Here is a 24,977-nt window from a genome sequence, read left to right as displayed (position 1 = left end):
GAGAAGATAGAAGAGATGGAACACAATCCATCGATTAAACGTTATTCATTGAGGATTTTTGATGCGAACAGGTGTAACGCAAAGTGCTTCCCGGAGGTCAAAAACAAAATGACAGACATTTAATCATCGGAAACACAAACATGAAAAAAAAAATCAAAACAGATAAAAATACAAATAATACACATCAATATTGGCAAAAAAAAAAACAATGAAAAATTAAAAGCAGATGAAAGTTATTAAATTAAAGAGCTAAAGGAGGAGCAGAGAAGAGACGCCTTGTAGTAAAGTGTACAGTATTTCTTGAGCATGATGGTTAAATGCATTTGCACTCTGGCCTCCTGCAGTGAGTCATCATCGATTTTACTCATCTTGGCAGCTGTGGGTTTCTTCTATACTAACCTCTTGATAACTGTATGAGTAAACGCAACAATTTGGGTGAAACACTAAAGTACTACAATGCCGGTAAAATAATTTTAATCTAATAATTAGATGGGAGCATTAATCATTTTAATTTGCTTTCCCATTTTCATAGATAACTGCTTCCTTGTTCCACTTCATCTGCTCGCTTCACATCCTCATTGTTTGTTTTCTAGCTGGTGGAAATAAGGGGGTGTGCACAGCCACAGGACAAGAAGAGCACAAAAAGAGAGGGGAAGCATCACCGTTCTAAATGGTTTTCAAGACAATTTCGCGTTTTTAAGCGTTAAACGGTTTAACACTCTTAAGTTGTCGGCCAGAAAACAGTTGTGAAATTATGACAATCTGTTATTTATTATATTAATATAAAGTGTTCTACAAAAGCAAACTCTTTCAAGTTGGGAAGTTCATTGAAATTGTATGCAATAGTCAAAAGGGAACAATTTTTAAAAATCCCACTGAGGTTAATCTATTTTGCAAGAGAATCCTTGCCAAGACTTGCAGAAGCACACACGGATTACAAATGCATAAGTGTGAAGTAAAAGGGAAAGGATGGATGCTTTAAATTTATTTTACAAAAAAAACTGAAAAGTGTGGTGTGCTTATGCATCCATTGCCCTTCATTATGAAAATCTACGTCAACCAGCTGCCTTAAGAAATCGCCCGATCTGAAAAACAGGTCCCATTGAGTCAATTGAATCTCAGTATGAATAAAGATGTCATGTAAAGGCCTCATTACTTTGTTAGAGAACATAGTGAAGGCAAAGGAACACAGCAGACAGGTCAGGGATACCAAGAGGTTGTGATAGCTTTATATACTCAAGAAGCTGCAGGAACAACCTATAAAATATTAATGTAACTTGCTCACATAATACGTTACTTATCAGAGCGCCGACTCTTTGTTTAATCAATTCTGATGGCCAGAAAGATTTATTAATCAACACAAGGATAATCTTTGCACTTTTAAGTTGTGGAGAATCTATCTTGGCATATTGTACTTGGAAATGAGTCCTTGCTGAATTAGTTGTATTAATGCAAATGTGATAGATGCAGCCCTGCGACAGACTGGCGACCTGTCCAGGGTGTACCCCGCCTCTCGCCCGGAACGTAGCTGGAGATGGGCACCAGCAACCCTCCCGACCCCATTAGGGACAAGGGTGAACAGAAAATGGATGGATGGATGGCTGATAGATGCAGTCACGATGCTTTTGAAATGGTATAATCCATTCTTGAGGTGTATTCCATTTTATGGAGCAAAAAAACCCATCTATCTATCTATCTATCTATCTATCTATCTATCTATGAAAGCGTTTCCTTCTTTCTCTTTTCTCTAACTCTCTTGTTTCAGTTGCGCGCGTGCGCTACAAAGCTCGTCTGCATCAAACACCAGGACTTGTTTGAATCGGCTCCTGGCACATAGACGTGCTGCTCCTAGCGTCCGCACCTTGAAAGCACAGCAGTCACCTTCCAACCTCTGCGACTCTCCCCTCCTCTCCTTTTCTCTCTTCTCCTTTCTCAGTCGCAGTTATTCTGCGGGTCGGAGGGGACGGCTGTCTCTGCACAGATTACACCATTTTAATGAGTTCCCTCCCCTCCACCCCCCACACTCTGAGAAACAGGAGCTTTTTGTATTTCGCCTATTTGCTCCACAGTAGACCGGCGGCTGATCGCTTTACCAAGCCACGGAGGGCTGCCTCGGCGTCCTGGTGATGAGGCTAGTGGCGCACAGCCGACACAGCTTTGAAGGAAACCCGTTGGGTCTGGAGAAACCGCCCCAATAAGGGACGACAAAAGACGGGAAGAGCTGCCGGAACTACTGTACGTTGGGACGCTATCATTTCTCCGACAATGCATCTCTTCAGTGCCATGTTTCTACTTGTGATGTTAGCTGGCATGCCCAGCGAGGTAAGGACGCCTGCATGCGTTAAAACGGCACCGCGTAAAAGTTACTGTAGTGGTAACTGCGTGCACATTCTTTGAGAAAACATAAAGTGGAGGCGAAGGTTTTATAACAATCGCAATCATTTAGAAGAAAGAAAGTCGTGGTGCTTTGTATTGCTTGGCGCGTTATAAAATAGGTACTACGGCATTGTATTATGATTATCGCCATTCACTGGGAAGAAAGTAGGAACTTAAACAAAACAAAAAAAACAGCATGCGGAATAGACCACTCTAAATAGATAGACGTGACATTAAATGCACCTTGTATCTTCAGAAAAGTAGAATAACTTTTTCTATATTTTATGAGATAAACTAAATGTTTTAAGATGTTTGGTGACTTCTGTGACCTATAGTTATTGTTGTTGTCTACCTGCTGAACCTCACCGACAGAGAGGTTCAGGAGGCATCGCTGAGAATCACTGCAACTGCTTGCGCTAATTGATGAAAGAAGCTGGCAACCATGTGGGATTTATAGCTGTGAATAGAAACCGTGAGTAATTAGCGTGGAGTGGCAGACCAGCGCCAATGAAACTGCAGCGGGTCCCGGCGACGTGTGATGTGTCTCTGCATGGGTGGCGTGCTCCTGTGCATGACACTCCAGGAAAAGCCGCGTCCGTTTGGTGAAAGCTGACGAGTTTTGATGTGACAGTTGTAAATTGAAGTGAAGGACGGTAAATTATTTGACCCAGAAAAGCTTTTAGTCAGGGCAGGAGCATTTGGATTTGCAGAGAGTTCAGCTGGTCAGCAAATTCCCACTGTTGAGCATAACTAATGGCGGATTAGAAGGTGTAAGAAAGCCTCGGAAATTCGTCTGTTATTTAACAGTTTGCAGGACAAAAAAAAGAAAAAAAAAACCCATTTGGTACTTTTAGTTCCGTGCCGTAATTCATCCAGCACCACGGAGAGCGCCGTGTCGCGCCTTTTGGTTAAAAGCAGCAATCCGATTTTATCTAGCACCATAGACAGCGCCTTCTTTTACGGAGGCGGCATCACTATATGTTGTATTGGCCACCGGCCGTGGGGCTTTAAAAACTCTGCAGCAACATCTTTGAAAAGCATAGCGCACTGTATTATGACACTTTCCACGTTAAAAACATTAAATATGAAAACAAACGTCAGGGAGATGTAGAGTGGCCTCTAACGAGCAATAAAGTCACATCAAGATATATTATTTATTTTTCTTTTGGGATGTTCCCCTGAAGCTCCTGAACAAAGCAATTTGTCACAGCTAATGAGCCTGGTAGACTTTTCACACACTGGTGGTTTCATGGAGACGTGGACGAATTTATTGGAACCCTGAGTAAAGATACATCAAAAGCCTTACAAAAATACTTTTTTGTATTGCAGGGGAATGATAAGAAAATATTGAACAAACCAAACCTTACCTCATGAATATTTTTCCAGTCCGGAAAAACTAATCACATGTTAGGTAATAATTGCTTTTAACAAACATCCTTTTGCATTAAAATTTTGCGCCCGATTTCAATAATTCATAATCCCCCACTAGCAAAGAAGACATGTCACACTCTTTTTTTGAAATATTTCCCTACATACAGAGAGAGACATCGTTGACCAATTCATTTGGCAAAATATTTTTAGGTTCTGGGTTTATCGTTGATGAAACAAATAGGTTTTGTTTATGACACCAAGGACTGAGAAAACTATGTAAGAAGGTTGATTTGGAGTTTGGTGAACCATTTGATCACCTTTGAAAGATTCTCCAATGCCTCATTTTAAGTTGCTGGCTATGTCCACTATAGTTTTAGTTAAAACATTCTAGTGTCACAATGAATTGTGGTTATTTGGACATTATATCTGGAATATTTGAAATTCATTTTAACAAACATACTGAGGCACTCAGAAAGAAGATTCTAACATCTTAAGAGCCTCATAAAGACTTCAATGTGATCTCAAATGATTTAGAAATCAGGATCTGACCAGTTTGCCTTCATAGACTTCATCATAAATGTCAGTTTGTATAATAGTGTGCTCTACAAAAATCTAATCTAAATAAAGCAGAAGTAAAACTAGACTTTGCTACAAGCCAATGAGCCACACATACAGGCAAATCCACCAAGGACAGACTAAGACTTTACAAATTGTATTTCCTAAGACTGATTTCCGAGACTGGTAGATGACTACAAGAAACATCTCACTAAACTTATGTCAGGCAAATAAAGCATATCATTACTTTTTGGCCTCTACCATCAGTTCGCTGTGTTTGCTGAATAATGGTCCTTGTCTACCTAGTTGCCTAAGGTAAACATTAACAGAGCCTCTGTGCTACATTTACTCCAGGGAATCAGAAGGTCTTGGATCAAATTAAACGTTTCTAAAAACTCAGATCAACTTTAAACGTAAAGCATAAATCTGAGAAATAAAAAGCATAAATTACTATACATTTATTAAGAAAGAATTGCTAAAATTACCAATAATTGCGCCACTGGTAATTTGGTAGCACAGTTAAAGCAGGGGTAAATGACAGACACAAAATCCTCAAAACCATCACACAATATTTGATAAAATAGGAAGAGATTATTCGATGCAAATGTGTTGCTTAAAAGGAAATTCACTCATGTCTAACATGTATAAATAGCAAAGGTCACATGTCACTGTAAACATCCGTGCCTTCGTGATCACGGCTACAACTTGGGTAAACACTGTTGGTGACCTTTAAAAGGAGTAAAAGATGTTTGTTTTACTGAACCGAATCGAGACACTATTGTAGAGAAAAATCTGCTGAGTTTTTGTAACCTAAATGAAACACGGCGTAGGACACGCTCACAGCCTCTTAGATCTGTGTTACATTAAATCACTTAGGTTCTCCGACGCCCAATTGTAAATTCATCCACAAACCAAATCCAAATCTCCAGCAAACGTTAAACACCAACAATGTAGCTGGTGATGTACTACCGAACAGTATCTTAACCACAGCTTCTGTGATTTCTTGCAGTAACTGGCCTTAGGGGACAATTTGTTGTAAGTGTTTGCCATTAAATATTGAAAGGTCTGAAAGAAAATATGACACCATCCATCTTTCTAAGGCTGCGTGCAAACATAAAGAATTAATGAATTCTTGTAAATCAGCCTGTGAGAGTAGCTGCAATATCCGCATACAATTTTAAGTCACAGTTTTAGCAAATGCCACCGTGAAATTATGTAGAGGCCTTTAATGAGGCACTTGTTCATTAACAGCATATTTTTGTTAAGTAACCATGGAGCCCTGGGTCATTGGTGACACAGAGGGTACCTGCTTGATTTTGGCATTAAATGTGTTTTATATTCATCAGTCCATGCAAACCAGATGCAATGGCACAAGGGACGATAATTCTTTATATTTATTTGTTTGGGTTTACTTACAATGCACCGTTTGAAGGAACTTGTGAAAGAATGGAGACATTTTCACATCAAACACCAGAACTTCTTTTTTTCAGATATCAAACTGATAGCTATGATAGTATTTTGATTTAGACTCTCTCTGCCAGGCTCCAGACTCTGCTTCCCAGTGTTTTGGTCTTTTGTACTACCTATGTGGCTCCCGTTATCAAGTAACAAATCCCTTGGGAAATTACAAAAGTTACTCTAAAGTTTGCCTGAAGTTTATACATCCATCCCCTGTACGCTGGACTCAGCCTGTCACACCCTGTTGGCAACAGCTATAGGTGGAGGTTTTTGAGCAGATATTTCTTAAGGATAGAGAGAAAGTTTATTCACTTTTTGAAAACTGGGAATTTAATGGAATGACTAAAAATCATGATTTATAAAAGGGTTAAACAATAACACAGAGTTTTGTTGGCTGCTCTTGTCCTGAATCTCGTCAAATCACAAATGTAGTAGTGACCATGAACATATCAAATCTAACTCTTCACATGCATTTCACTTTAAACATTAATCTGCATCAAGGTCTTGATGCCCAGCTGTACTCTTAAGAGTTCATCATGACTTCAAATATGGTTAAGATGATCTCTTACTTCAAGCAAATTGAATCCTTGAGTCTTCAAGAAATTGTTTTTTTTAAGACTTGCTGTTCATTTATTAAAAGCTGATTTTATGCTTGTCAAAATACATAGGTCATCCTTTACATTAAGTTGTTTTATAATTAAGAAATCCAGAAATATTTAAAAAATGTTTCTTTCTGCATTATCAGTTAGCAAAAAGAGAAGTGAGACGGGCCCTTGAGCATTTAATGATACCTCAGACACTCAACAACTTTAGCCAGAATAATCACCTGGTTTTTCGCATTTCTTCTCTCTCTGTCAGTGAGTTTAAGCAAAGTGGTGAAAAATGTGTATTGTGATGCAAGTTTCTCAAAGTCTACATCTGGTTTAGGTGAGCTTCTTGAAACTGGAGGGATAAGGAAAACAGATAGAAAGAGAGAAGCAAGAAAAACCCAATCAATTTGCAGCAAGTCTGATCACCTTGGCAGATTTCTGCTGCAATATTTTTGGGGCGTTGAATGTTTTGTTACGTTAGTTTTGTCTAAAGTTTCCCACACATCTTGATGTGCTCAACATCACTCACTGACTTTTTCAAGAATTTTGTTTTCATTCGATTTGGAGTGATGCAATAACCTGGGTCATTTAAGTGTGCTGCCACAGGATGGTCTTCAGGCCCATACATTTGTTCTGAAGATATACCACTCTTGCCACGCTGATCAGAGGAGCAGCGTGGCAAGAACCACGGGTCAAACTACAGTGTGATGAGAGGTAATGCAACAAGATTAAATTTTCCTGAGGAGGTAGTCTGGAGCTGACAAACTGATGTGTCGAGGAGGACTTAAAATCCCTCTTCATTTTTCTTCAAACAAACTTTTCCCCACAATTTCAGTTGGATGCCATAACTTAAAATTTAGCTTTGAGGCCTTTCTTAAATTTCCAGAGAAAGGTGTAAAGATTAACAGCTATGTTTAATCTGCTTAGATAATATTTGTAATCGTTGCTTTTAATCAGTAAATTCTCCTTTCTCAGAAGTTAATTTAATGTTAGTAATTTTGTTTTGCGTGTTCACTTATTCTTTTTATTTAATAAATCATTAGCAATTAAATTTCATTCTCAAACTTAATAATTTCTAATATAATTTCACACAGCTATTAATACTACAAAAATGTTCCATGTTTTGTTTTAGCTGCACAAAGTAAAGGCTTTGTGGTAACTTTTAAAAATTGTAGCTGCTATCCTTGTGCAGCCCTAAAGTAATGACTGATTTTATTACTTGGTTTAAGAGGTTTGATCTCAAACACTCCCAACTTCTCTTTGGTTGAGGATGATGAAACTGAACCTGTTCTGGGATTCCTCAGCTCAAACCAAGTGTTGTAAGAGAGAAAATCTGATTGATTGACAAAACTCTTCTGTACTTTACAGGACTCTCATTAGGCATCATGATAAACCAGGATGGATGTATAATTTTACATTCACCTTTTTTCAATTGAATCTGTTTGAACATTTTAACTTAGCCATCCTGAATCAATTTATATCTGCTATGCAAGCTCAGAAAACTAGAACTTGTAAATCATGATGCACATAAAAGAAAACATTTAGCATATTTACCTGCAGGAGTTTATGTTTACACTATGTTACACTATTGTAAATTATATACAGTAAATATATATTTACTGTTACAGACTAGCACTGTCGCTATGGAGAACAAAAGCTTTTTCATCCAGTCTGAAGACAACAGATTCATCATATATGATGAATCTGTTGTATGTTTGGTATTCTTAATCTGTAGTCCAAAAGTCACAGACGAAGTTATTCTAAATTTTAACTTGAGTAAAATGAATTCTGACACTTGGCCTGTGCAAGGTGCTAAACAGCAGCTGGGATAAGCTCTAGCCTCCACATGCAGCTGAACACAAACTTAGAAAATAACTGAATTGATTTTCGTTTCCGAAGGACGTTTCTTACACCTGCTTTGTCCATAAACTTGGACTTTTCACTGTGAGGTGTTTGGAAAAGATTGATCAATATTGTTTTCAGAACACATGCAATTTATTCCTTTAGAATAAGTCACATTGTCACAATGTTTTCATGAGGAGAGGCGAAAAATATTGTGCTCCAACTGCAAAAGCAAAAGTGTATGTGTGCTTTTACAGGCTCGATAAGTGATGTAAAGCTACACATTCAGAAACGAGAATAGAGGAGACATTTGATGTTGCTGGACAAACACCTGAAAAGATTAATGTCCAGCTGACGCAGCTTTTAACCGTTCACTGCTGTGACCCTTTGGCCAAGAAATGTCTTCTCTTGGTGCCAGCTTCTTGAAAGCAAAGCAGTACAATTTAAATAGCAATCTTGCCTCAAACATGAGTGAACCCAAACCCCCTCATTTTTTAATTTTTGACAATACAATACCAAAATATACTCCTTCTATTGTGATTGTCAGTGAGTCAAATGGATAAAAAAAAATAGTTAAAGTCCTACCTGGAAGGAGACTTTGTAGTTTAATACTGTGAATCTATGTTTACCCCCCAAAAAAACAATGAGACAGTAGACTCAGCATTGTGGTCTTTCAATCAACGCGCCTACCTCTACTCAGAGAATTAGACAAATGAAAAGCTGCATGAGCATGGCTGTAAATCTGTCTGTGAGGGCCGAACGCACAACTCCTAAAATCACCTTGCCATGCCGTACAATGTCAGCACTTGTATAAATTATAAACACATGCAGAAGGAAGGTCAAGCTGCCACAACGAGGCTTCTTTAGATCTTTGCAGAAGATCATTCTGCATGAAGTAAACACAGAACTAGTTATTTCTGCATGAATAAGAGAATGTTTTCTTATACAAAAAAAAGTATAAATATAAATCTATCATATGTAATCTCACTAAAGTTCGTGCATCTTGTCCTTGTAAATACAGTTCCACATAGACGCTTAAATACTCTTTATTCTGTTACGTCTCATTTAGTAACAATCCTGGAGCTCTACAGCATGTGGGCGAGTAAGTGATGAGGCAGGGGGAGATGAGACACAATGCCTCCATCCGCCTTCATGCATACCCCATCAATATACAAAGGTGCCGCTTCACAATCAGCCACAGATAATGAGGTTGCATTATGTTTGATTCTCTGCTGCTTGGAGAGATTGGATAGTATGTGCTAGTGTCATGGCAGATTAGAATGGGGCTTGTACAAATGCACGATAATGACACCCCGTTGTGTGAGTGAGCCACTGTTGTGAAGATTTGTTTTATAGAAGAGTGGCTGCTTAAGAAAGAGGCTGCAGCGGGAGAGCTACTGAGCCTTTGTGCTGTTCACTGTTCACTCCCTCCTCTTTAATGTTTGATGTGCTTTCATGTCGCCTGCCGCTGCATCTAGAGAGGTGCTTGTATATTTATGTGTGTTTTTAGGAACAAATAACCCTCTTAACATGCAGGAGGCTCACATAACGGGGACATATCTGTGATCTGAGAACTAAAAGGAGAACACTGGCTTTTTTCTTAATTTGCTTCAAAGTAAAAGTTACAGTAATTGTGAAGCAAGAGGGTGACATGTATGATCATGCATGAAGTACGTATTCTTGCAAGCTGCTTGGATTTTGATGAAAATCAATATACAAACCCCCTCTTATTACCCTTGCCATATTTTTTTCATCTTTCATCCTGGACTGAGTTCAGCATGATGGCAGCAATCTTTTTAAGATGCATCTTAGTGGCAAATTGAAGTGCTTTATTGCTTTGGCACTATACTGCCAAAATTATTGGGTCCTTTGCCTTTGGACACTTACATTTTGATGACAATTAATTTGTAGTAAAAAAGTTTTAATACAGCATTGGTCTACCCACCCGATTGTGGGTAGGAGTCTTTTCAGACAAGGCAAGTTCTTTTACACTGAACTGACTCATACACATTTTTATGGACCTTCTTTTAAGATCTGGCACCTGGTCACTTTGGAAGGAAGGTCAGAGACTTTCAGCCCAAAGTTAGTGACATAAAATTGTCTAAATTGTCCCTTGTAGTCAAACCCATGTCCTGAGCGCCACACTTTAATGCCCCATGCACCAAACTTTACACCCAGTACAAAGCAGTCACACAACCGCCAAACCCAAACTTGGTTTGCCAGATAGAGAAGTGTACTTGTTCATTCCGGAGAGCATGTTTCACATCAATCAATCAATCAATCAATCAATCAATCAATCAATCGATTCACTGGATTTAACAAATAGCATGATCAGTTTAGAAGCATTCTTGTACAATACTTACTCTACACAAGTGAAAAGGGAGCAGGAAGAAGACAATCTTGTAGAAACCCTCTCATTTCCACATATACAGTATGAAATTAACAATATAAATTGCAAACAGTATATCATTCTCCTCATTGTTAACTCAAAAGAGTACAAGACTTAATCGTTATTTTTCTTATAAAGTGTTGAATTGATTTAAAATAGAGCCTTTTTCAACTCTTCATCCAAACTATTCCATAATTTTATTCCATGAACCAAAATGCACTTTATGCACTAGAGTCCAACAGGGACATGTTTTACACCCCTGACTCTGCCACTTTACATTGCCCTTTGTGATGTAAGACCTGGATATAGCTGCTTGGCTGTGGAAACCCTTTCTATGAATCTCTCTGCACACTTTTTCTTCAGCTAATCTGAAGGTCAACTTTGGAGGTCTGTAGATATTGATTCTGGAGAAAGTTGGCAGACTTTGGAAACTGTTTACATCAGCATGCGTTGAACCTGCTCTGTGGTTTGTGACCCACCACGATGCAAATGAGTTACTGTTATTCCCAGTCTCTTCAACTTGGTTATAATATCACTAGATGCTGGATTTTATATCACTTTCGTCATGCAAAATTCAGTGATTTGGAATTTAAATCGTGGAATTTCAATGACCTAATTCTTTTTGCTGTGTAGTATAACTATGGACTGCAGTGATGGCTCAGATTAGAGCCTCTCTGGTTCGCGTGTATACTGGACACTATCTTTTGGATGGTTTTGGGTCACAACCCAATTGGGATGAGCCTGCTGGAGGGACTGTATATCCTCTCTTGGGATGCAGACGAATGAATTAGTGTTGCTGAAGATGGGTATGTCTGACTATTCCTTGTAGACAAATCAAATGTGACCTTCTTTTAAATTGCTTAAAACAATTTTTTTCAAGCGAACAGGTGTTGATAAATTTGACCTAGTTCACAATTTTTCTCTGCTTTGGTTTCAGATGCTTATAACCTGATTTTCAGTCGTGAAACAGAGCTTTCAGCCGCAGAACCTTTTGTACGGGCCAATATTCATAGTTTTCTTTTGCAAAACCTACTCCCTAAGGAAATGTGTAAATTAATAAGTACCTATTGATCTGGTACAATAGTTCTTCTGGCTCACACAGAGTCAGAAGAACCCGACTCAGAGAAAATTAACAAAATAATAATGTAAGTAATCAGGCAAGAACAAACAATTAAATTAAACTTTAGGAGACATTTGAGCATGTTTTCAGATTTCTTTCAGTGAATCATCAAATTAGTGAACCACCAAAAAATAAAAATTACATGCGTTAGTTAATAAAAGGTTAATGTATGGGCATGGCACGGCGGTGGATGGGTATGTTTCTATACACTAAAGTAATGCTGGTGTCTTTTTCTTGAAGGATTTATATGACACTCTCAAAATTTCCTGTAGGGTTTGGCCGAAAAGTGGGCAGACAAAATGTTATTGAGGTTTACAATTGTACCTTTGTTATCTGTCTGAAGAAACTAAAGATTGTGAGCCAAATGGCAAACCAAAGCATTAAAATATTTGGTACATCCATCTTTTATGAGACTCTGCTCCTCTGATTCACAAGCCAATGGATGGAGGTGCAATAATCTCCTCTTTCAGAACCTGACTCATTAGGGAGTAATTAGAGGCTTTATCCAACATGTTTGTTTTGTTGCTTTGTTTGATAGCGACTGCAGGGAGGAAACTCTCCCCACACACACATTTAAATAGGAGCAAAAAGATTGTAATCTTTCTTAAAAGATTAAGAAATAAAAATGAATAAATAAAAACATTAAATTCCACAGATTTTTCATGGTGGACGACAATGATTATGTCCCAATGGATGGATTTGCTATGAACAGGGCATTCTTATGTAATTCAGCAGTTTTTTCTTTTGAATCCTAATTTTCAGAATTACCCAGAATCTGGTACTTGTGTTTTTAGCTCATCCTTTAAAAGCCCACTTACTCATTCTAAATCACACACTGGCCGATATTCGTGCTGCAGGCGTCTGTGGTCTCCAAATGACCTCTGTTGCTGTTTTCTGTCTTGATGAAAAGCCAGCAGCCTACTGTCCTAAAATGGCTGGTGGCGTTCCCATGAAGCAAGCTCACTGATTCCAGGACAGCTGGCAATCGCCATTAAAAAGGTCTTTGAGGTCTTTTGGGGCTGAGAACAAAACATGATTGTTAGAGATTTTTCTTTTCTACAAGCATTGTTAACATGACAGCTAAGCAGAAGCCAGCTGTCCACTTTGGGACTGGTGATAATTTTTTCCACATCCAGAGGGGAATAACTGTTGACCATTAATGTGTTTCTTCCAAGTTTTATAAAAGTTAGAATGCACACAATTTATTTAAATTCACTTCTTATTTAATGCATGTTACATTACTTGTATGTTTACTGTCAAAGGCTGCATAGAGCAATCAGCTTGACTGGTGGAATGAATATCATCCCTATATCGCATTCTCTCCCCGACTTTCTCATTCTCCTTCTGTGAGCGTGTGCTGCAGGGTACAGGACTCCCAGAGGTTTATGTCTGTGACTCTAAGCAAGAGTGACATTTCTCTGACAACACCCAGAACGTACACACACACACACCCCAGCTTTGTCTCTTACACATACATTGTCTTTGTCTCCTGTACTCTATAGTTCGCAAACATGTCAGCGATTGGACCCACTGCACACAAAGAATCAAACAATGTATGGAATCAATTCTAACAAGCATAGCAGAGGCCATTACAGATATGATGGGAGTGACAGAAGGAAATTAGACATGCTTCAACTTCTGCTGACCAGACTCTGACCAGTCATGCTGTCAACAACCCATGTTACACAATTTGTAGACAAACCAGTAGACAAACCTACTATACGTTTGTGCGCGTGCGTGTGCGCGAGAGTTTTTTTGCATTGCGGTAGACACCTCCGGACCAGTTTTCTGTACGACCTTGCTTTCCCCCGCTTGATGAATCTTTTATGAGTCTGGCGATGTGGGTTTCTGTGTAGAAGATTGGAATATAAATATGGCTGTTACGCCTAGAGCTCCTCTTCCTGCTCTGATACAAAAGCTTTCATGAGACTGAGCACATTGGGCAAGCTGCTGCACGAACGACGCTCTTCATGTCTCTCCACCTTTATCAGATGAAACACGTTAAGGTGCGATATGGCTCTGCTAACACCAGACATCAATGGAGCTTCCTCTGTCTCATTCGCCTTCCCAAACAGCATGTCAAGTCCTTTGGAAAGGTTCCAAATGTTTCCATAAATCTGATAGGATTATGTTTTATGAAAGGCTCAGTGAGAGGTTATGCAAGAACTTAATGAGTTAAATGAAGTACAATATTAGCCAGATGTTTACATATTCTCACCGTTATCATAAATTTTACATAAATTTGGGGATGTAATAATGCAATAATGTTTCGGGAGTGGTATAATTCTACAGGTTAAAATAATTTTTAAAATATTAACTGTGTGAACAAGTTAGAATTTTTTTGCAGATTTTCTCAACAGACTTAAAATCCTAACTTTAACTTCATTAACCACATTTCTTGTCATTAAGGATAAATGCCACAAATCTATGTCTTTTCTGATCATGAATCCTTTCTGCAGCAGACATTTGGCTTGTCCATGTGTAGAGTTGTACATTTCAGTCATACTTGAAATTGTTTATTTTGGAACAGGGACTTATTTTTAGGTCAGAAACCCATCAGATCCATTTTGATATAAAATTTACCTTGGCAATGACACTGGTGTTCAAACACAGGCTTTAGTTTTGGTTTTCCAGGTTGTTCTTGGACAACCAGTTTGCTTTCAACTCAGGGATAAAGTTTGGGTCTGAGAAAGTGTAGTGGATAAAACAAGCCAATATCCAACTTCTGGAATGGTCACAACATCAGCCTTATTGAAAATTTATCAACTATGCTTATAAAAGCTATTGTAGGTCAGGAAACTAAAATAAAAGTTCTACCATTTCTGACAAGTGTATGCAAACTTCTGGCCAGCACTCTGGCACATAATAAAAATGACGACAAAGTGAAAGATGAGCTCTCATTTTCCCCTATAAACTTATTTCTTCCATTGATGCCCTTTATCTCATTTGTTTCCATATGCATGTCATATAATCATTGAGATGTCTGACCCATATGCACAAATGCTTTCAGGAAAATTATAATATTTAAAAGGTTTATTTTAAAAACAATGTCTATGAATGTGATCTTGATCTTGAGGACATGGGACGTCAGGTTCACTGAAGGAGAGAGAGGTAGTTGAGGGGCATATGTGATTAAGGAAATGTTTTGGTAGAGGACGAATTGCCAGGGAGACGCAAATGAAATCTGGGGTGAATGATCCGAGTGGTGGGTTGCTGTTGTTCGAGAAGGAGGGCACAGATGTTACTTGGAATCGAGTCAAAGGTGGACACAGAAGGCGAACAAGATACACGGAGGAGGTGAATAACAGGAACTTTGAAGCTGTCAGTTGTGGAAGCAATAATCCAGAGGTTACTGGCCTTGATGAAAGTTTGTTGGATGGCAATCTGATGATTCACGGAAAGGTTGTTCAGAGCATTATTCAGCAGGAGACGCCACTCTGGGAGTGTTGACAAGGGAGATTCAGGAGCTCAAGGGTCTCTTCGATAAGAGAACAGAGTATAATTAACAAAAGGTTTCACAAGAAGGTTCAGAAAAATGTGCAAGGAATACACAGGAGGGCTTAGGTTTTACCACAAAGGTAAAAAGACTGGTAGCTAGTTCCCAATATACTCCAGTTGATGAATTGATGACTAACTGGTTTGCACACCTGCTGGACTCCACCCTCCCATGGGGCCCTCCAGTGGAGATTTGAGAAATCTCACAGGAAAAACCCAACCGCACACACAGACATTCCAGATCCCTGACAATGTGAGCGTGGCAGTGCTTCATCCCGTGTTGAAATGAGACCCAATTGCCTGACTTTGGATTTGGGTAATAAAAGAAGAGAGCAAAGCGGCACAGTAGAAACGGACGCAAAAAGCAAGAGGAGCCATTTAATCTATGGTGTTTTCCACATGGCGCTGTCTTAGCCACTCAGTAGGCCTATTGATGAGGGAGGCTCTCACTGACTCCACCAAAGCTTAAAGGCTCCAGTCAGGGAGGCGTGGGAGCCCAGCAGCCATCAGACACTGCTGCATATCAAGCAGGCTGGCAGAGCAGCTCTCTGCAGCACCACGGTGAGCAAGGTAGAGAGGTCCTTTGATAGAGACACTACATGTAGGACAGGGCGATAACAAGACGTTCCAGTGGCAGAAACTCCTGCTTTCATGATACCATTTTACCCAATTCTGCCCTGCTGGGATTCCTCAATGTCTACATTTCACAAGTATACCACTGGAGTGAACATCACATTTTGAAATGATAGTGCTTAGTTCAAATGTAACTACGGGGGAACTCATTATTTCAATTTTAAATGAGAAGCAAATGAAATTAAGTGTGCAGGGTTGCATCATTTTACAGCTAAAAATGTTAATTCTGCTCTATGTCCAGGATCAAACACAGCTTTGAACGTTAAAAGAGTTTAAATGTATCACTAAGATGTGGAAATAGGAACTCTTTATGGTTAAACTTATTTAGTCACACGTCAACAGCACATTCCAGGACGTATCAGACACTGTGCTGACAGATGCTATGAGCGTTCCTCTCTGTGGTGTTCAGTGTAGGTGGGCAGTGACAGGATAAAGTGAGAGGATATGAACTGGGTTCAAATTAGTGGTTATTGGAGTGGCTGAAGATGACAGCATATCCGGGAGTGCGTGGGAGAGAGACAGAGGAAGAGGTGGTGTAGAGTTTGTGGAAATGAAAACTGGAGATAGCAGGAAGGCATAAAAGGGAGGACATACTAAGAAAAAGCTTCACATATGTGCCTGCAGGGAAATTATCTGCCCTATCCAAACCAGAAGGAGAATAATAATTAGAGGCCCATCACTCCGTCACTGATTTTGTTCCGCTCACTGGCAGCGACACTCCTTGCAGATTGTCTTTAATTAGCTCTACATCGCTTAATCAATACAACCATGACAAAACAGTGGCATGTGCATCCTGTCGCTCGGTCGACAGAGACACTGAAAGCAGCAGGAATAAAGGACTAGTGTTGACAGACGCGACGTGAGAGGGAAATGATCTAGAGTGGCATCTTTGTCAGAGGAGAAGGAGGCGGAGGTATGGTCGGGGGGGGGGACTAAGCAAGACGTCATGCTCTGATAAAAACCTCCTGCTATGACAACTTGAATCTTCACTTGTTTATTGACTTTGTGTGTTTGAGGATGAAGAATAAGATATTTATGTGTATATGCCATGCTGCACAACAAGGTGAACAGGTTGAAGACTTTGCTTCTTTTTTAAAAAAAACTCTCCTATGAGATCAAACACTGTTGTATTTTTGAGTATCAGACCTGCGTGCTTCACCTACACTATGGGCAAAGTGATGAGTAGGTATTCAGGATTACTTGCTCTCCTTAAGCCTTATTGCCTTTGGCAATGGGCCCTCTCCTTCCCTGTTTTCAATTCCTGCTCTTCTCCATGAGAGGAGCAGCTCTGCAATAAGTTGTTGTAGGAACCTTTAGAAAAGAGCACCTCTTTCTTGTCAGGCGCATTTCTCTCCTCAGTACGATATAGAATGGATCAATATCTCTTGCCACCCCTAAATCTGTCCTGATCTCATCAAAACAACCGACACCAAGACCATTAAAAGTGTATTTTTGGATTCATTTCAAAACAAAACTTATTTGTGTATGTGCATACAGCTAGATTCTTTGGGGAATTTTTTTTTTTATTACCAAACAGAGACCAATAAAATGTTTACACTTCAAGATTCACAGTATTTCCTTATTAATTAAACACAGTTTTTTGGGACTGCATCTTGCGTGTGGGTTTCAGAAAGTTTCCCGTTTGCTCATTATTACAGGGTATTTCATCCACTCATCCTTCATCTATATCCACTTTTTCCTGTAAAGGAGCTTGTGCTTATCTCCAGTGGTATGAGTTTTCTATTACAATTATTTTTCACACAAACAGGTTGAATGTTTTCATGTAGATTTTTGAACTGTTTTATGAAAGGCAGGGCAATAGCTGGCACTATGTTCCCAGAGGAAACAGCAGCTGAGTGAAAATCTGAAATTAAGCACTTTAATATGTGTCTATAGCAAAACGTGCCTATGAAAGGTACAAAATCCTTCATTTTTCTCTTTACTGAATGGAATATTAATATGAAGAATGACCTTTCTGATATTGTGGCTGCCTTCAGATCTATGCAGTCCCAAAAATCATCATTAAGCACCATAGGTATGTGTAGTGTTGAGTGTGCAGGGCAGGCATGTTGCCGTTGCCACATTAAAAAAAAAAAAAAATTAATAAACAAAGCAATCTGTTTGCATGTTTATTGGAAAACTGAATAAAGATCATTGCAGAAAAGTATGTTTACATTTTACAATTCAATACTTTGCAACTGCTTAATGCTACATTAATTCATAACAAATTCCTTTTCGTTATCTAGCACAACTCCCATTAATGTAAAACAGAATTCTAAGGTCCACTCTTTACCATGACAGCCTCTCTACCTGCCTCCCACTACCACTTTCTCAATCAGAACACTTCTCATCTCACACTTGGCTGATTCCACGCCAGCCAACATTCATATGAACCCTCTCATTTCCTCTCTCTATACCAATTTGCTCCAGTTTGTTAATACTTTGCCTTCATAATGACTGAATGGATCAGTCACTCCTCATTTCTGACACAGACTTGGCAGATTACGGTGCTTAAATCAACAGCTTGTTGGGAGAATGTAGAAAAAGACACGGTAATACGAGGCTGTTGATTTGTTCCAAGTAACCTTCCCTTTTCGCAAATGTTGCAAGACCCGAGAAAAGCACACAGTGACATGCTCGTTTGTCTATCTAAAAGTTTCTGTTAACAATTTTGCCCAAAATTACATTTGGCTGTAAATATAAGATTCAGTTAGGGGCTGTTTTGGGATTTCTTTACACTGCGTACTGTGCTTGTGTTGCACTAATAATGTCTCCCTAATTAAATGTTCCTGCTTCTCTGAGCATTAATGACCTGCAGACAGAGGATGCAAATGGAGGTTACAGTGTAAGCCACGGCGGCGAGGCTGGACACTGCAGGCTGGTTCTGTCCCCTCATTACTAATGTTCGGCTTGTAGCTGATGGCTTCTTGTCATTGTTTTCCCCTGACCATTTGCAGCAAATGGCATTATGCTGCAAACCCTTTGTGCAGCAGACTGTAATTGGCAGGATCTCACCACTCCTCTCTGCTCCTGTTAGTATTGCTGTTGCAGACATGGCAGAAAACAGACAAGATGTAAACTCATCACCTCGGGGAGTTTCAAATACAACGTTCATGCTTTTTTTAGATGCCCTCGCTGTCTATCTCTCCGCCTCTCATGAACATCGTAGTTAGTCTCCTTCAGAATCTTCACTCATAAATAGTGTTATTTTTTGGCTTGTTTTTCTTGAGTGATCTGCCACCATGATCAGACTGTCACAGTCAACAGTGACTCCCCCCTCCCCCCTAATCCCCCATCATGTATCAATACACTTAACAATTCAGATGTAGTGTTACAGACTGAACCAAAGCAGTTTTTGAACAGCAATAATCAGGCATTAAAATAACAGTACAGGCATTTGTTTAAACTGACTTTTCTGTAAAACTGTTCCCAGCTTTATGCTTAAAGTGCAGCCTTTCGCCTCGGCTTCGTGTGTTTTATTGAGTGTGCTGTCAATGATTATTAATGATGTTGTCAAAACAGTAAATGATGAGGGAAGGATCTGAATGAAAATGAACTTACTCTGACCAGCACCCTAAAATTCAGCATTTTAAAAAACAATTATAAATCTGTCCTGGAGACCTTACCTACTTTTTTCCCCCTGTCAGTAATTATTACATTTACAGAAATAGCTTTGCCTGTGTAATAACGAGAACGTTTGATTAGCTGGGCGGGAACAAAAGGTCACAAAGTGGCACTGGCTTATTTTTTTGTGTACAGAAATTGGTGACTTTTTCAGGTCATCATGAAGACAGAGAGAGATTATGGTAATTATGTGTGTGGAGCCAAATACATCTCCGCATGCCTTTATCTCCCATTGTGATGGCAATTGAGCCATGCATATTTGTCTCAAGAGAAGCTGCAGTGAGTTGTATTTAGCTGGCGCTTCTGGCACAAAAAGAGTGCAGAATGTGAAGCCGTGCTGTGCTGCAGAATGCATGGCAGCTGATTGGTGCATGCAGAACTTTTGTATTGCTTTGATCGGGAGTTTTTTCTATGACGAGCCTGAGGCGTGATGTGGTGCCTCGCTTGATGTCTGATTGAGCTATTCGAGATTGAAACATGTGCAGTGTGTCATACAAAATATGCCACAAATAATACTGTATAAGTTGCCATGGAGTGATGAGATTGTAATCAAGGGAGCAATCAAGAGCAATCAGTTTTTGTATGAATGCAAGTTACAGTGAATATACTCAATATGGCTTTTTTATGGACTGAAGTGACTTTTCATATCTGTTCTGTTGGGTAAATACACTCAATGAATGCGAATGTTTTGCCTTTTTAATATAAAATGTCATTTGTCATCAGACTGCTGCAAAGACATTATTTTTAGGTATAAAGGCTCACTGGAGGAAAATATTATTTATTCTTAATAAAACTCATTGTTAATCTTTATGCAAAGAAATATGAACCGCAAACTCACATTTTGCGAGAGAACAAAAGAGTTGGATCTGGACATTTATGGCAGTGCTGTGAATGTCTTTTATTGTGTTCAGGATACAATGTGGTGCAGTCATTATAGCTGGTGCATTCTTAAGCATCGATTCTTTTACAACCCCTTCTAAGTGGAAGGAACAAGTTTTACATGTGAAACACTAACAGCAGATAAGCAGTGTTTACTTCAAGCTTTAGTATTCCAGTTCCTTTTTTTGTTGTTTTTTCATATTGATTAAGGCACCATGACATGCATAGCTCAGTCCAACTCAGGTCACTCACACAACACTGTGGTAGCCACCATTAGAGACTGCTGTAGACATTTCACAGCTCAGTGGAGGGAGAGAGAGCAATGATTTCCAAGTATTGATGCTACCCACACAAACACGGACACATAAACATCACTTTTTTTTAAGCCCAGTGACTTTTTCTGCCACAGAAACGTTCAAAATATTTGACGGTATTTAACCTTATATAAAGAAATTCTAACATTTAATCTGCGAGCCTCATTCACAATGTCGTGTGTCAAATACTGTCAGTCACCTCTGGGCTCCGAGTGTGAAAGACATACTTCATTCGTGGTAATTGCACACAGCTGAATAATCTAGCAGGGATGTGTTCTCCCTTCATTATTCATGCTTCCATTGATTACATTATAGTCCTTCTGTGGCCTTACTGGCTGTGCACTATAAGGGTTCAAATGAGTTTCTTCAGTATAAGGCCCACAGGAGCCATTAATAGATTCAACACTCAATGCTCAAAGCGCCATTGTGTCTTCTGATCTGAACCTGAGAACGCAGTTTATTTATGCCATTTAAATAGTTGCCATGGAAATGAGGTCACACTTTGTTTAGGACCGTTTTGATCTTAATGCATTTAGAAGGCCGTGGGCCTCCTTGTCCATCAGCTAATTAATTAATCATGACTCAGAAAAATAGCCAGTGTTCCTACAACAAGACGACTGCAGCTTCTTTCAGCACCGACACACTCCTCGTATTATCATAGCAGTGCTTCATCTATTGTAATAAAATCAGCGTCAGGCTAACTTGTGTTATTAGCTGAGGTGTAATTTGCTACTTTATTATAGCTTTAAATTTGTAGACGGTTGTGCCTTTGTGCCCAGTGACAATGTGGTGAGTGCTTGGTGTTATCTGCGACCGAGTATTGCTTTCTCACCCAGAGCTTGTTCTGGTGGCCTCAGGGCTCTGCAGTGCTCTACTGCCATCCATGGGTGTGCACAAATGCTGCCTTTTCTGTGGTTGGTGGGCATTTTCACCATTTGAACTGATTAAAAATGTCCTTTACAGAGCACACCCCAGGCAATGAGCAAATCAGACATTTTTAGATGTATGTATAGTGAAACACAACAATGCTTGCTTGCAGAACGTCAAAGCACTAAGCAGCTGCATTACACGGAAATATAAAGGTGTATGTAAAATTATGTGTGATGCAAATTCCTGTATAGGTATGAGGCTACAAAGTTAAATAAGGTATAGAGGAATATGAGCAAAAATGATCAACAAAGATGTTAATAGAAAGGATGCAAAATGCTGGTGATATTATAGTCATTGCTACAGGAACCATGTCAAAAAATGCTCTGTGCAGGCAGAAAGGGAAAGTAATAATAAAAAAATTATAATAATTGAGGAGAACAAAGCAAAAAAGAAAAAATGGAGCTCATAGAAAATGCATTGTAGCAGAGAAAATTTAGATGGCCAATTATTAAGGTGAGGCTGAAAAATGGGTTGGCTAGGAAGATTAATCAAAATGTATTAACTGAATTCAGGTTAAATGGCTAGCTCCTTCTATGACTGGTATCTAATGATGGTGTGTTCTGCCAGCAGCCTCAGTGATTAGTCAGTCGATGGGCAGAGCCTTGAATTCCTTGAGTTATGACAGATTGTCCTCATCATACTTTCATTACGCTCATCCTTTCTTTTGTCTATCAGTCTGAAGGAGATGACACCTGACCTGCACTGCGTGAAGGGAATTTTAAAGAGTCCAGCAGCCCTACACAGGAAAAAGAGTCACTGACATTAAAATGACAATAAAGTAGTACTTGTGAAAGCTCACATCACTTATAATGAATAGTTTCTTTTCTTTTCCCTTTTGTCCCATTTTTTCTAAATATTAGAAATGTTCAAATATGATTTATCTGTTTTAAGGTCTGAATGTAATCATGCTATTTGGCTTATTCTGACTATGAAAATGTCAGTACTAACTTTTTACTAAGAAATTGGGAAAGCTGCTCTGCTTATGTCATACAGCAAATTGTCTGAAAACTAATGAATAATTCATTTCAGTACTTTTCTTTTTTATATTAAGAACAGATTACTGTTTAAGATTCTACTAAATGGTAACTATAAAAATAAACCTCCCGGTGTAAATCAATGAACATAAGCACAAGTCTAGGCACTGTTGAAGGACACTGATCAATAATGAGCAGCAACCAGACTGAGTTTCTATGGTCAAAGCCGACCAAGTTTGTCAAAACACAGATTCGATGTTTAAGGAAGTTTTTATCCATATTTAAATCTTTGCTGCCACCCAGTGAAATTAAAAGACTATTACTACATTCTTTTTATGTGCTGGGCTAGGAAAAATAATTGAAGTCAAGCCTTGTAAACTAAAACACTCAATGGCAGGTTGTAATTTTTTTTTTTTTACTGTTTTTAATGTAACTATTAACCCCCCCCCCCACACACACACACACACACACACACACAGACACCTTAAATGTAGATTTAAATATAGTGCAGTGAAAACAGAATTAACCTAGAGGTTTTTTTTCTGTTTTTGCTTCTTTTTAAAAAAAATAAAAATAAAAAAAATAAAAAACTTAAATGTTTCAGATAATTACATCTTAGACCTAGATAACCTGAGTAAATACAGACTTCACTTCTCATAGTCTGACCTATGTGAAGTTATTGTCCCCCCCTTATATCTAATAGCTGGCCATGAGACCCTTGGCTTCAACATCTGCTTTCAAGCTTATGTTTCTGTTTATGTTTATGAATTTGGTAGAATATTTTATCCAAAGCAACTTTCAAATGACAGCATAGGAATGCAGTTGAAAATCAAGTGAAATAAAAATAAACTACAAAGCAGGAAGACTACCAGTGAGGATCTGCAACACTTTTAGGCTATTTTTCTTGAAATCTAGCAACATTTTCTTGTTGATTTCTTAGAGATTAACCAGCATGCTGGCATTGACAGAAGTGCAGAGGAGGTGGCAGTAGGCTCCAGTGGGAGATACTCTCTGAAGAGCTGGGTCTTCAAGACTTTTGTGAGGATTGACAGGAACATCACTGTTCTGGGTATATTGACTCTTTAAGCTGAGCTGAGCTTTAGATCCCAAACTGGTTGCTGAATATTTTTCCTTCTGCATTTTCTGGTAAACAGCAGAACTAATTGTTCCATCAGTTATGTTCTAAAGCAGCAAACCATCCCAGGACTTTCACTCCACTCCACTATATTTGACCTATACTGAAATGCTATACAGGTTTTAAGCCAGACAAAAAGGGACGCACATACACACATTTCTTGCCTGTTTAAGTTTATTTAGATCACAACATGGTGTGGTGCTTTTTAAAATCTTTTAGGCTACCTCTTGCTGTTAGACAGGTTCTGGTTAAGCTCATTCTTGATGCTGTTTAAGTATCAATCAGACTGGGGTACAATTACTGATACTGAAATAAAAACTGCAGGTAATCGCATATAATTCCAGATTTAACAAGGATTAGATTTAAATTTATACTTTGTCATTGGCTAGGCTGTTTTTACCTTAATAAATAAAATCTTCAGTTGAAAAGAGTTAATATTTCCACATGTTGTCCTAGTCTGATATGAAATCGTGTCTGATGGTCTGCAAAACTATATAGGATGACAAAATGCAAAGTTTGAAAAACTATTTTCCTACTGGGAAAATAATTTTTCACGAGATTGTACCTCAGAGTATACAGAAAACGGGTTTAATTCAACAAATTCCATCAAAAATGCTCGAACTTTGCAGTTACAAAAACTCACTGGGAATTTGTGCAAATTGGCATGAATTTGATATTTTGTTGTGATTTTCAACACAATTATAACTCTTCTGTTCTCATTTGAAGTTCTATTAGAATTTTTTACCGTCTCTAAATTGTCTCCCTTCAAGTTTTTCCTCATGCAGTATTTTTGTAACGTCAGAGATATGTCTCTTGAAAAAGATTATTTCTCGCTCAACTAAAAGGCTGTAGTCATCTCAAATGTGGAGTTTTTATTTGCAGTACTGCTGCTAACCACTGGGGGGCAGTGTTGAAGCAAAAATAGAAAAGCATTCAGCGGGAGCAAGCAAGTGAGCTGAAGTTTCCACTTTGAGCACCAAAATGTTTCTCTGCTCAAAGGAACCCATATCAGTCACTCCACAACGCTCTCTGCCCACCCATGACTGACAAAGTGAATAAGTCAGCAGACCCTGTAGAAAGCAAGAGAACAAGCTGACCTGCTGCTTTCGTCTTAGCATTTTGTCATCATTATGTGCGAATGTCTAGGTAGCATAAAATGACACAGAAAGGGGAAAGATTCCTGTCCAAAGATCTTAGTTAGGTAAAGACCTCAAGATATTTGAAACACACATTTCCCATTTGTTTCTTATTTCAAATTTCCTCTCAGTGTGAACTTCAAAACAAATCTGATT

The 24,977-nt window shown here is 38.8% G+C and overlaps 1 protein-coding gene across 1 annotated transcript in view; it reads left to right on the top strand.

The window, feature by feature from the left end:
- The first annotated feature begins 1,843 nt into the window (after nt 1–1,843).
- Nucleotides 1,844–24,977, top strand: part of olfm2a (olfactomedin 2a) — a 48,034-nt gene continuing 24,900 nt past the window's right edge. Inside the window, exon 1 of the mRNA XM_028042716.1 lies at nt 1,844–2,322. Coding sequence (XP_027898517.1) covers nt 2,266–2,322 — 57 coding nt within the window. The 5' untranslated portion in view covers nt 1,844–2,265. The remainder of the gene's footprint in view (nt 2,323–24,977) is intronic.

This window comes from Xiphophorus couchianus, chromosome 16 (genome assembly GCF_001444195.1).
Source record: "Xiphophorus couchianus chromosome 16, X_couchianus-1.0, whole genome shotgun sequence".
In the NCBI taxonomy this organism is placed as follows: domain Eukaryota; kingdom Metazoa; phylum Chordata; class Actinopteri; order Cyprinodontiformes; family Poeciliidae; genus Xiphophorus; species Xiphophorus couchianus.
The sequence above is the reverse complement of the archived record's forward strand: the minus strand, read 5'-3'. Positions and strand labels throughout refer to the sequence as shown.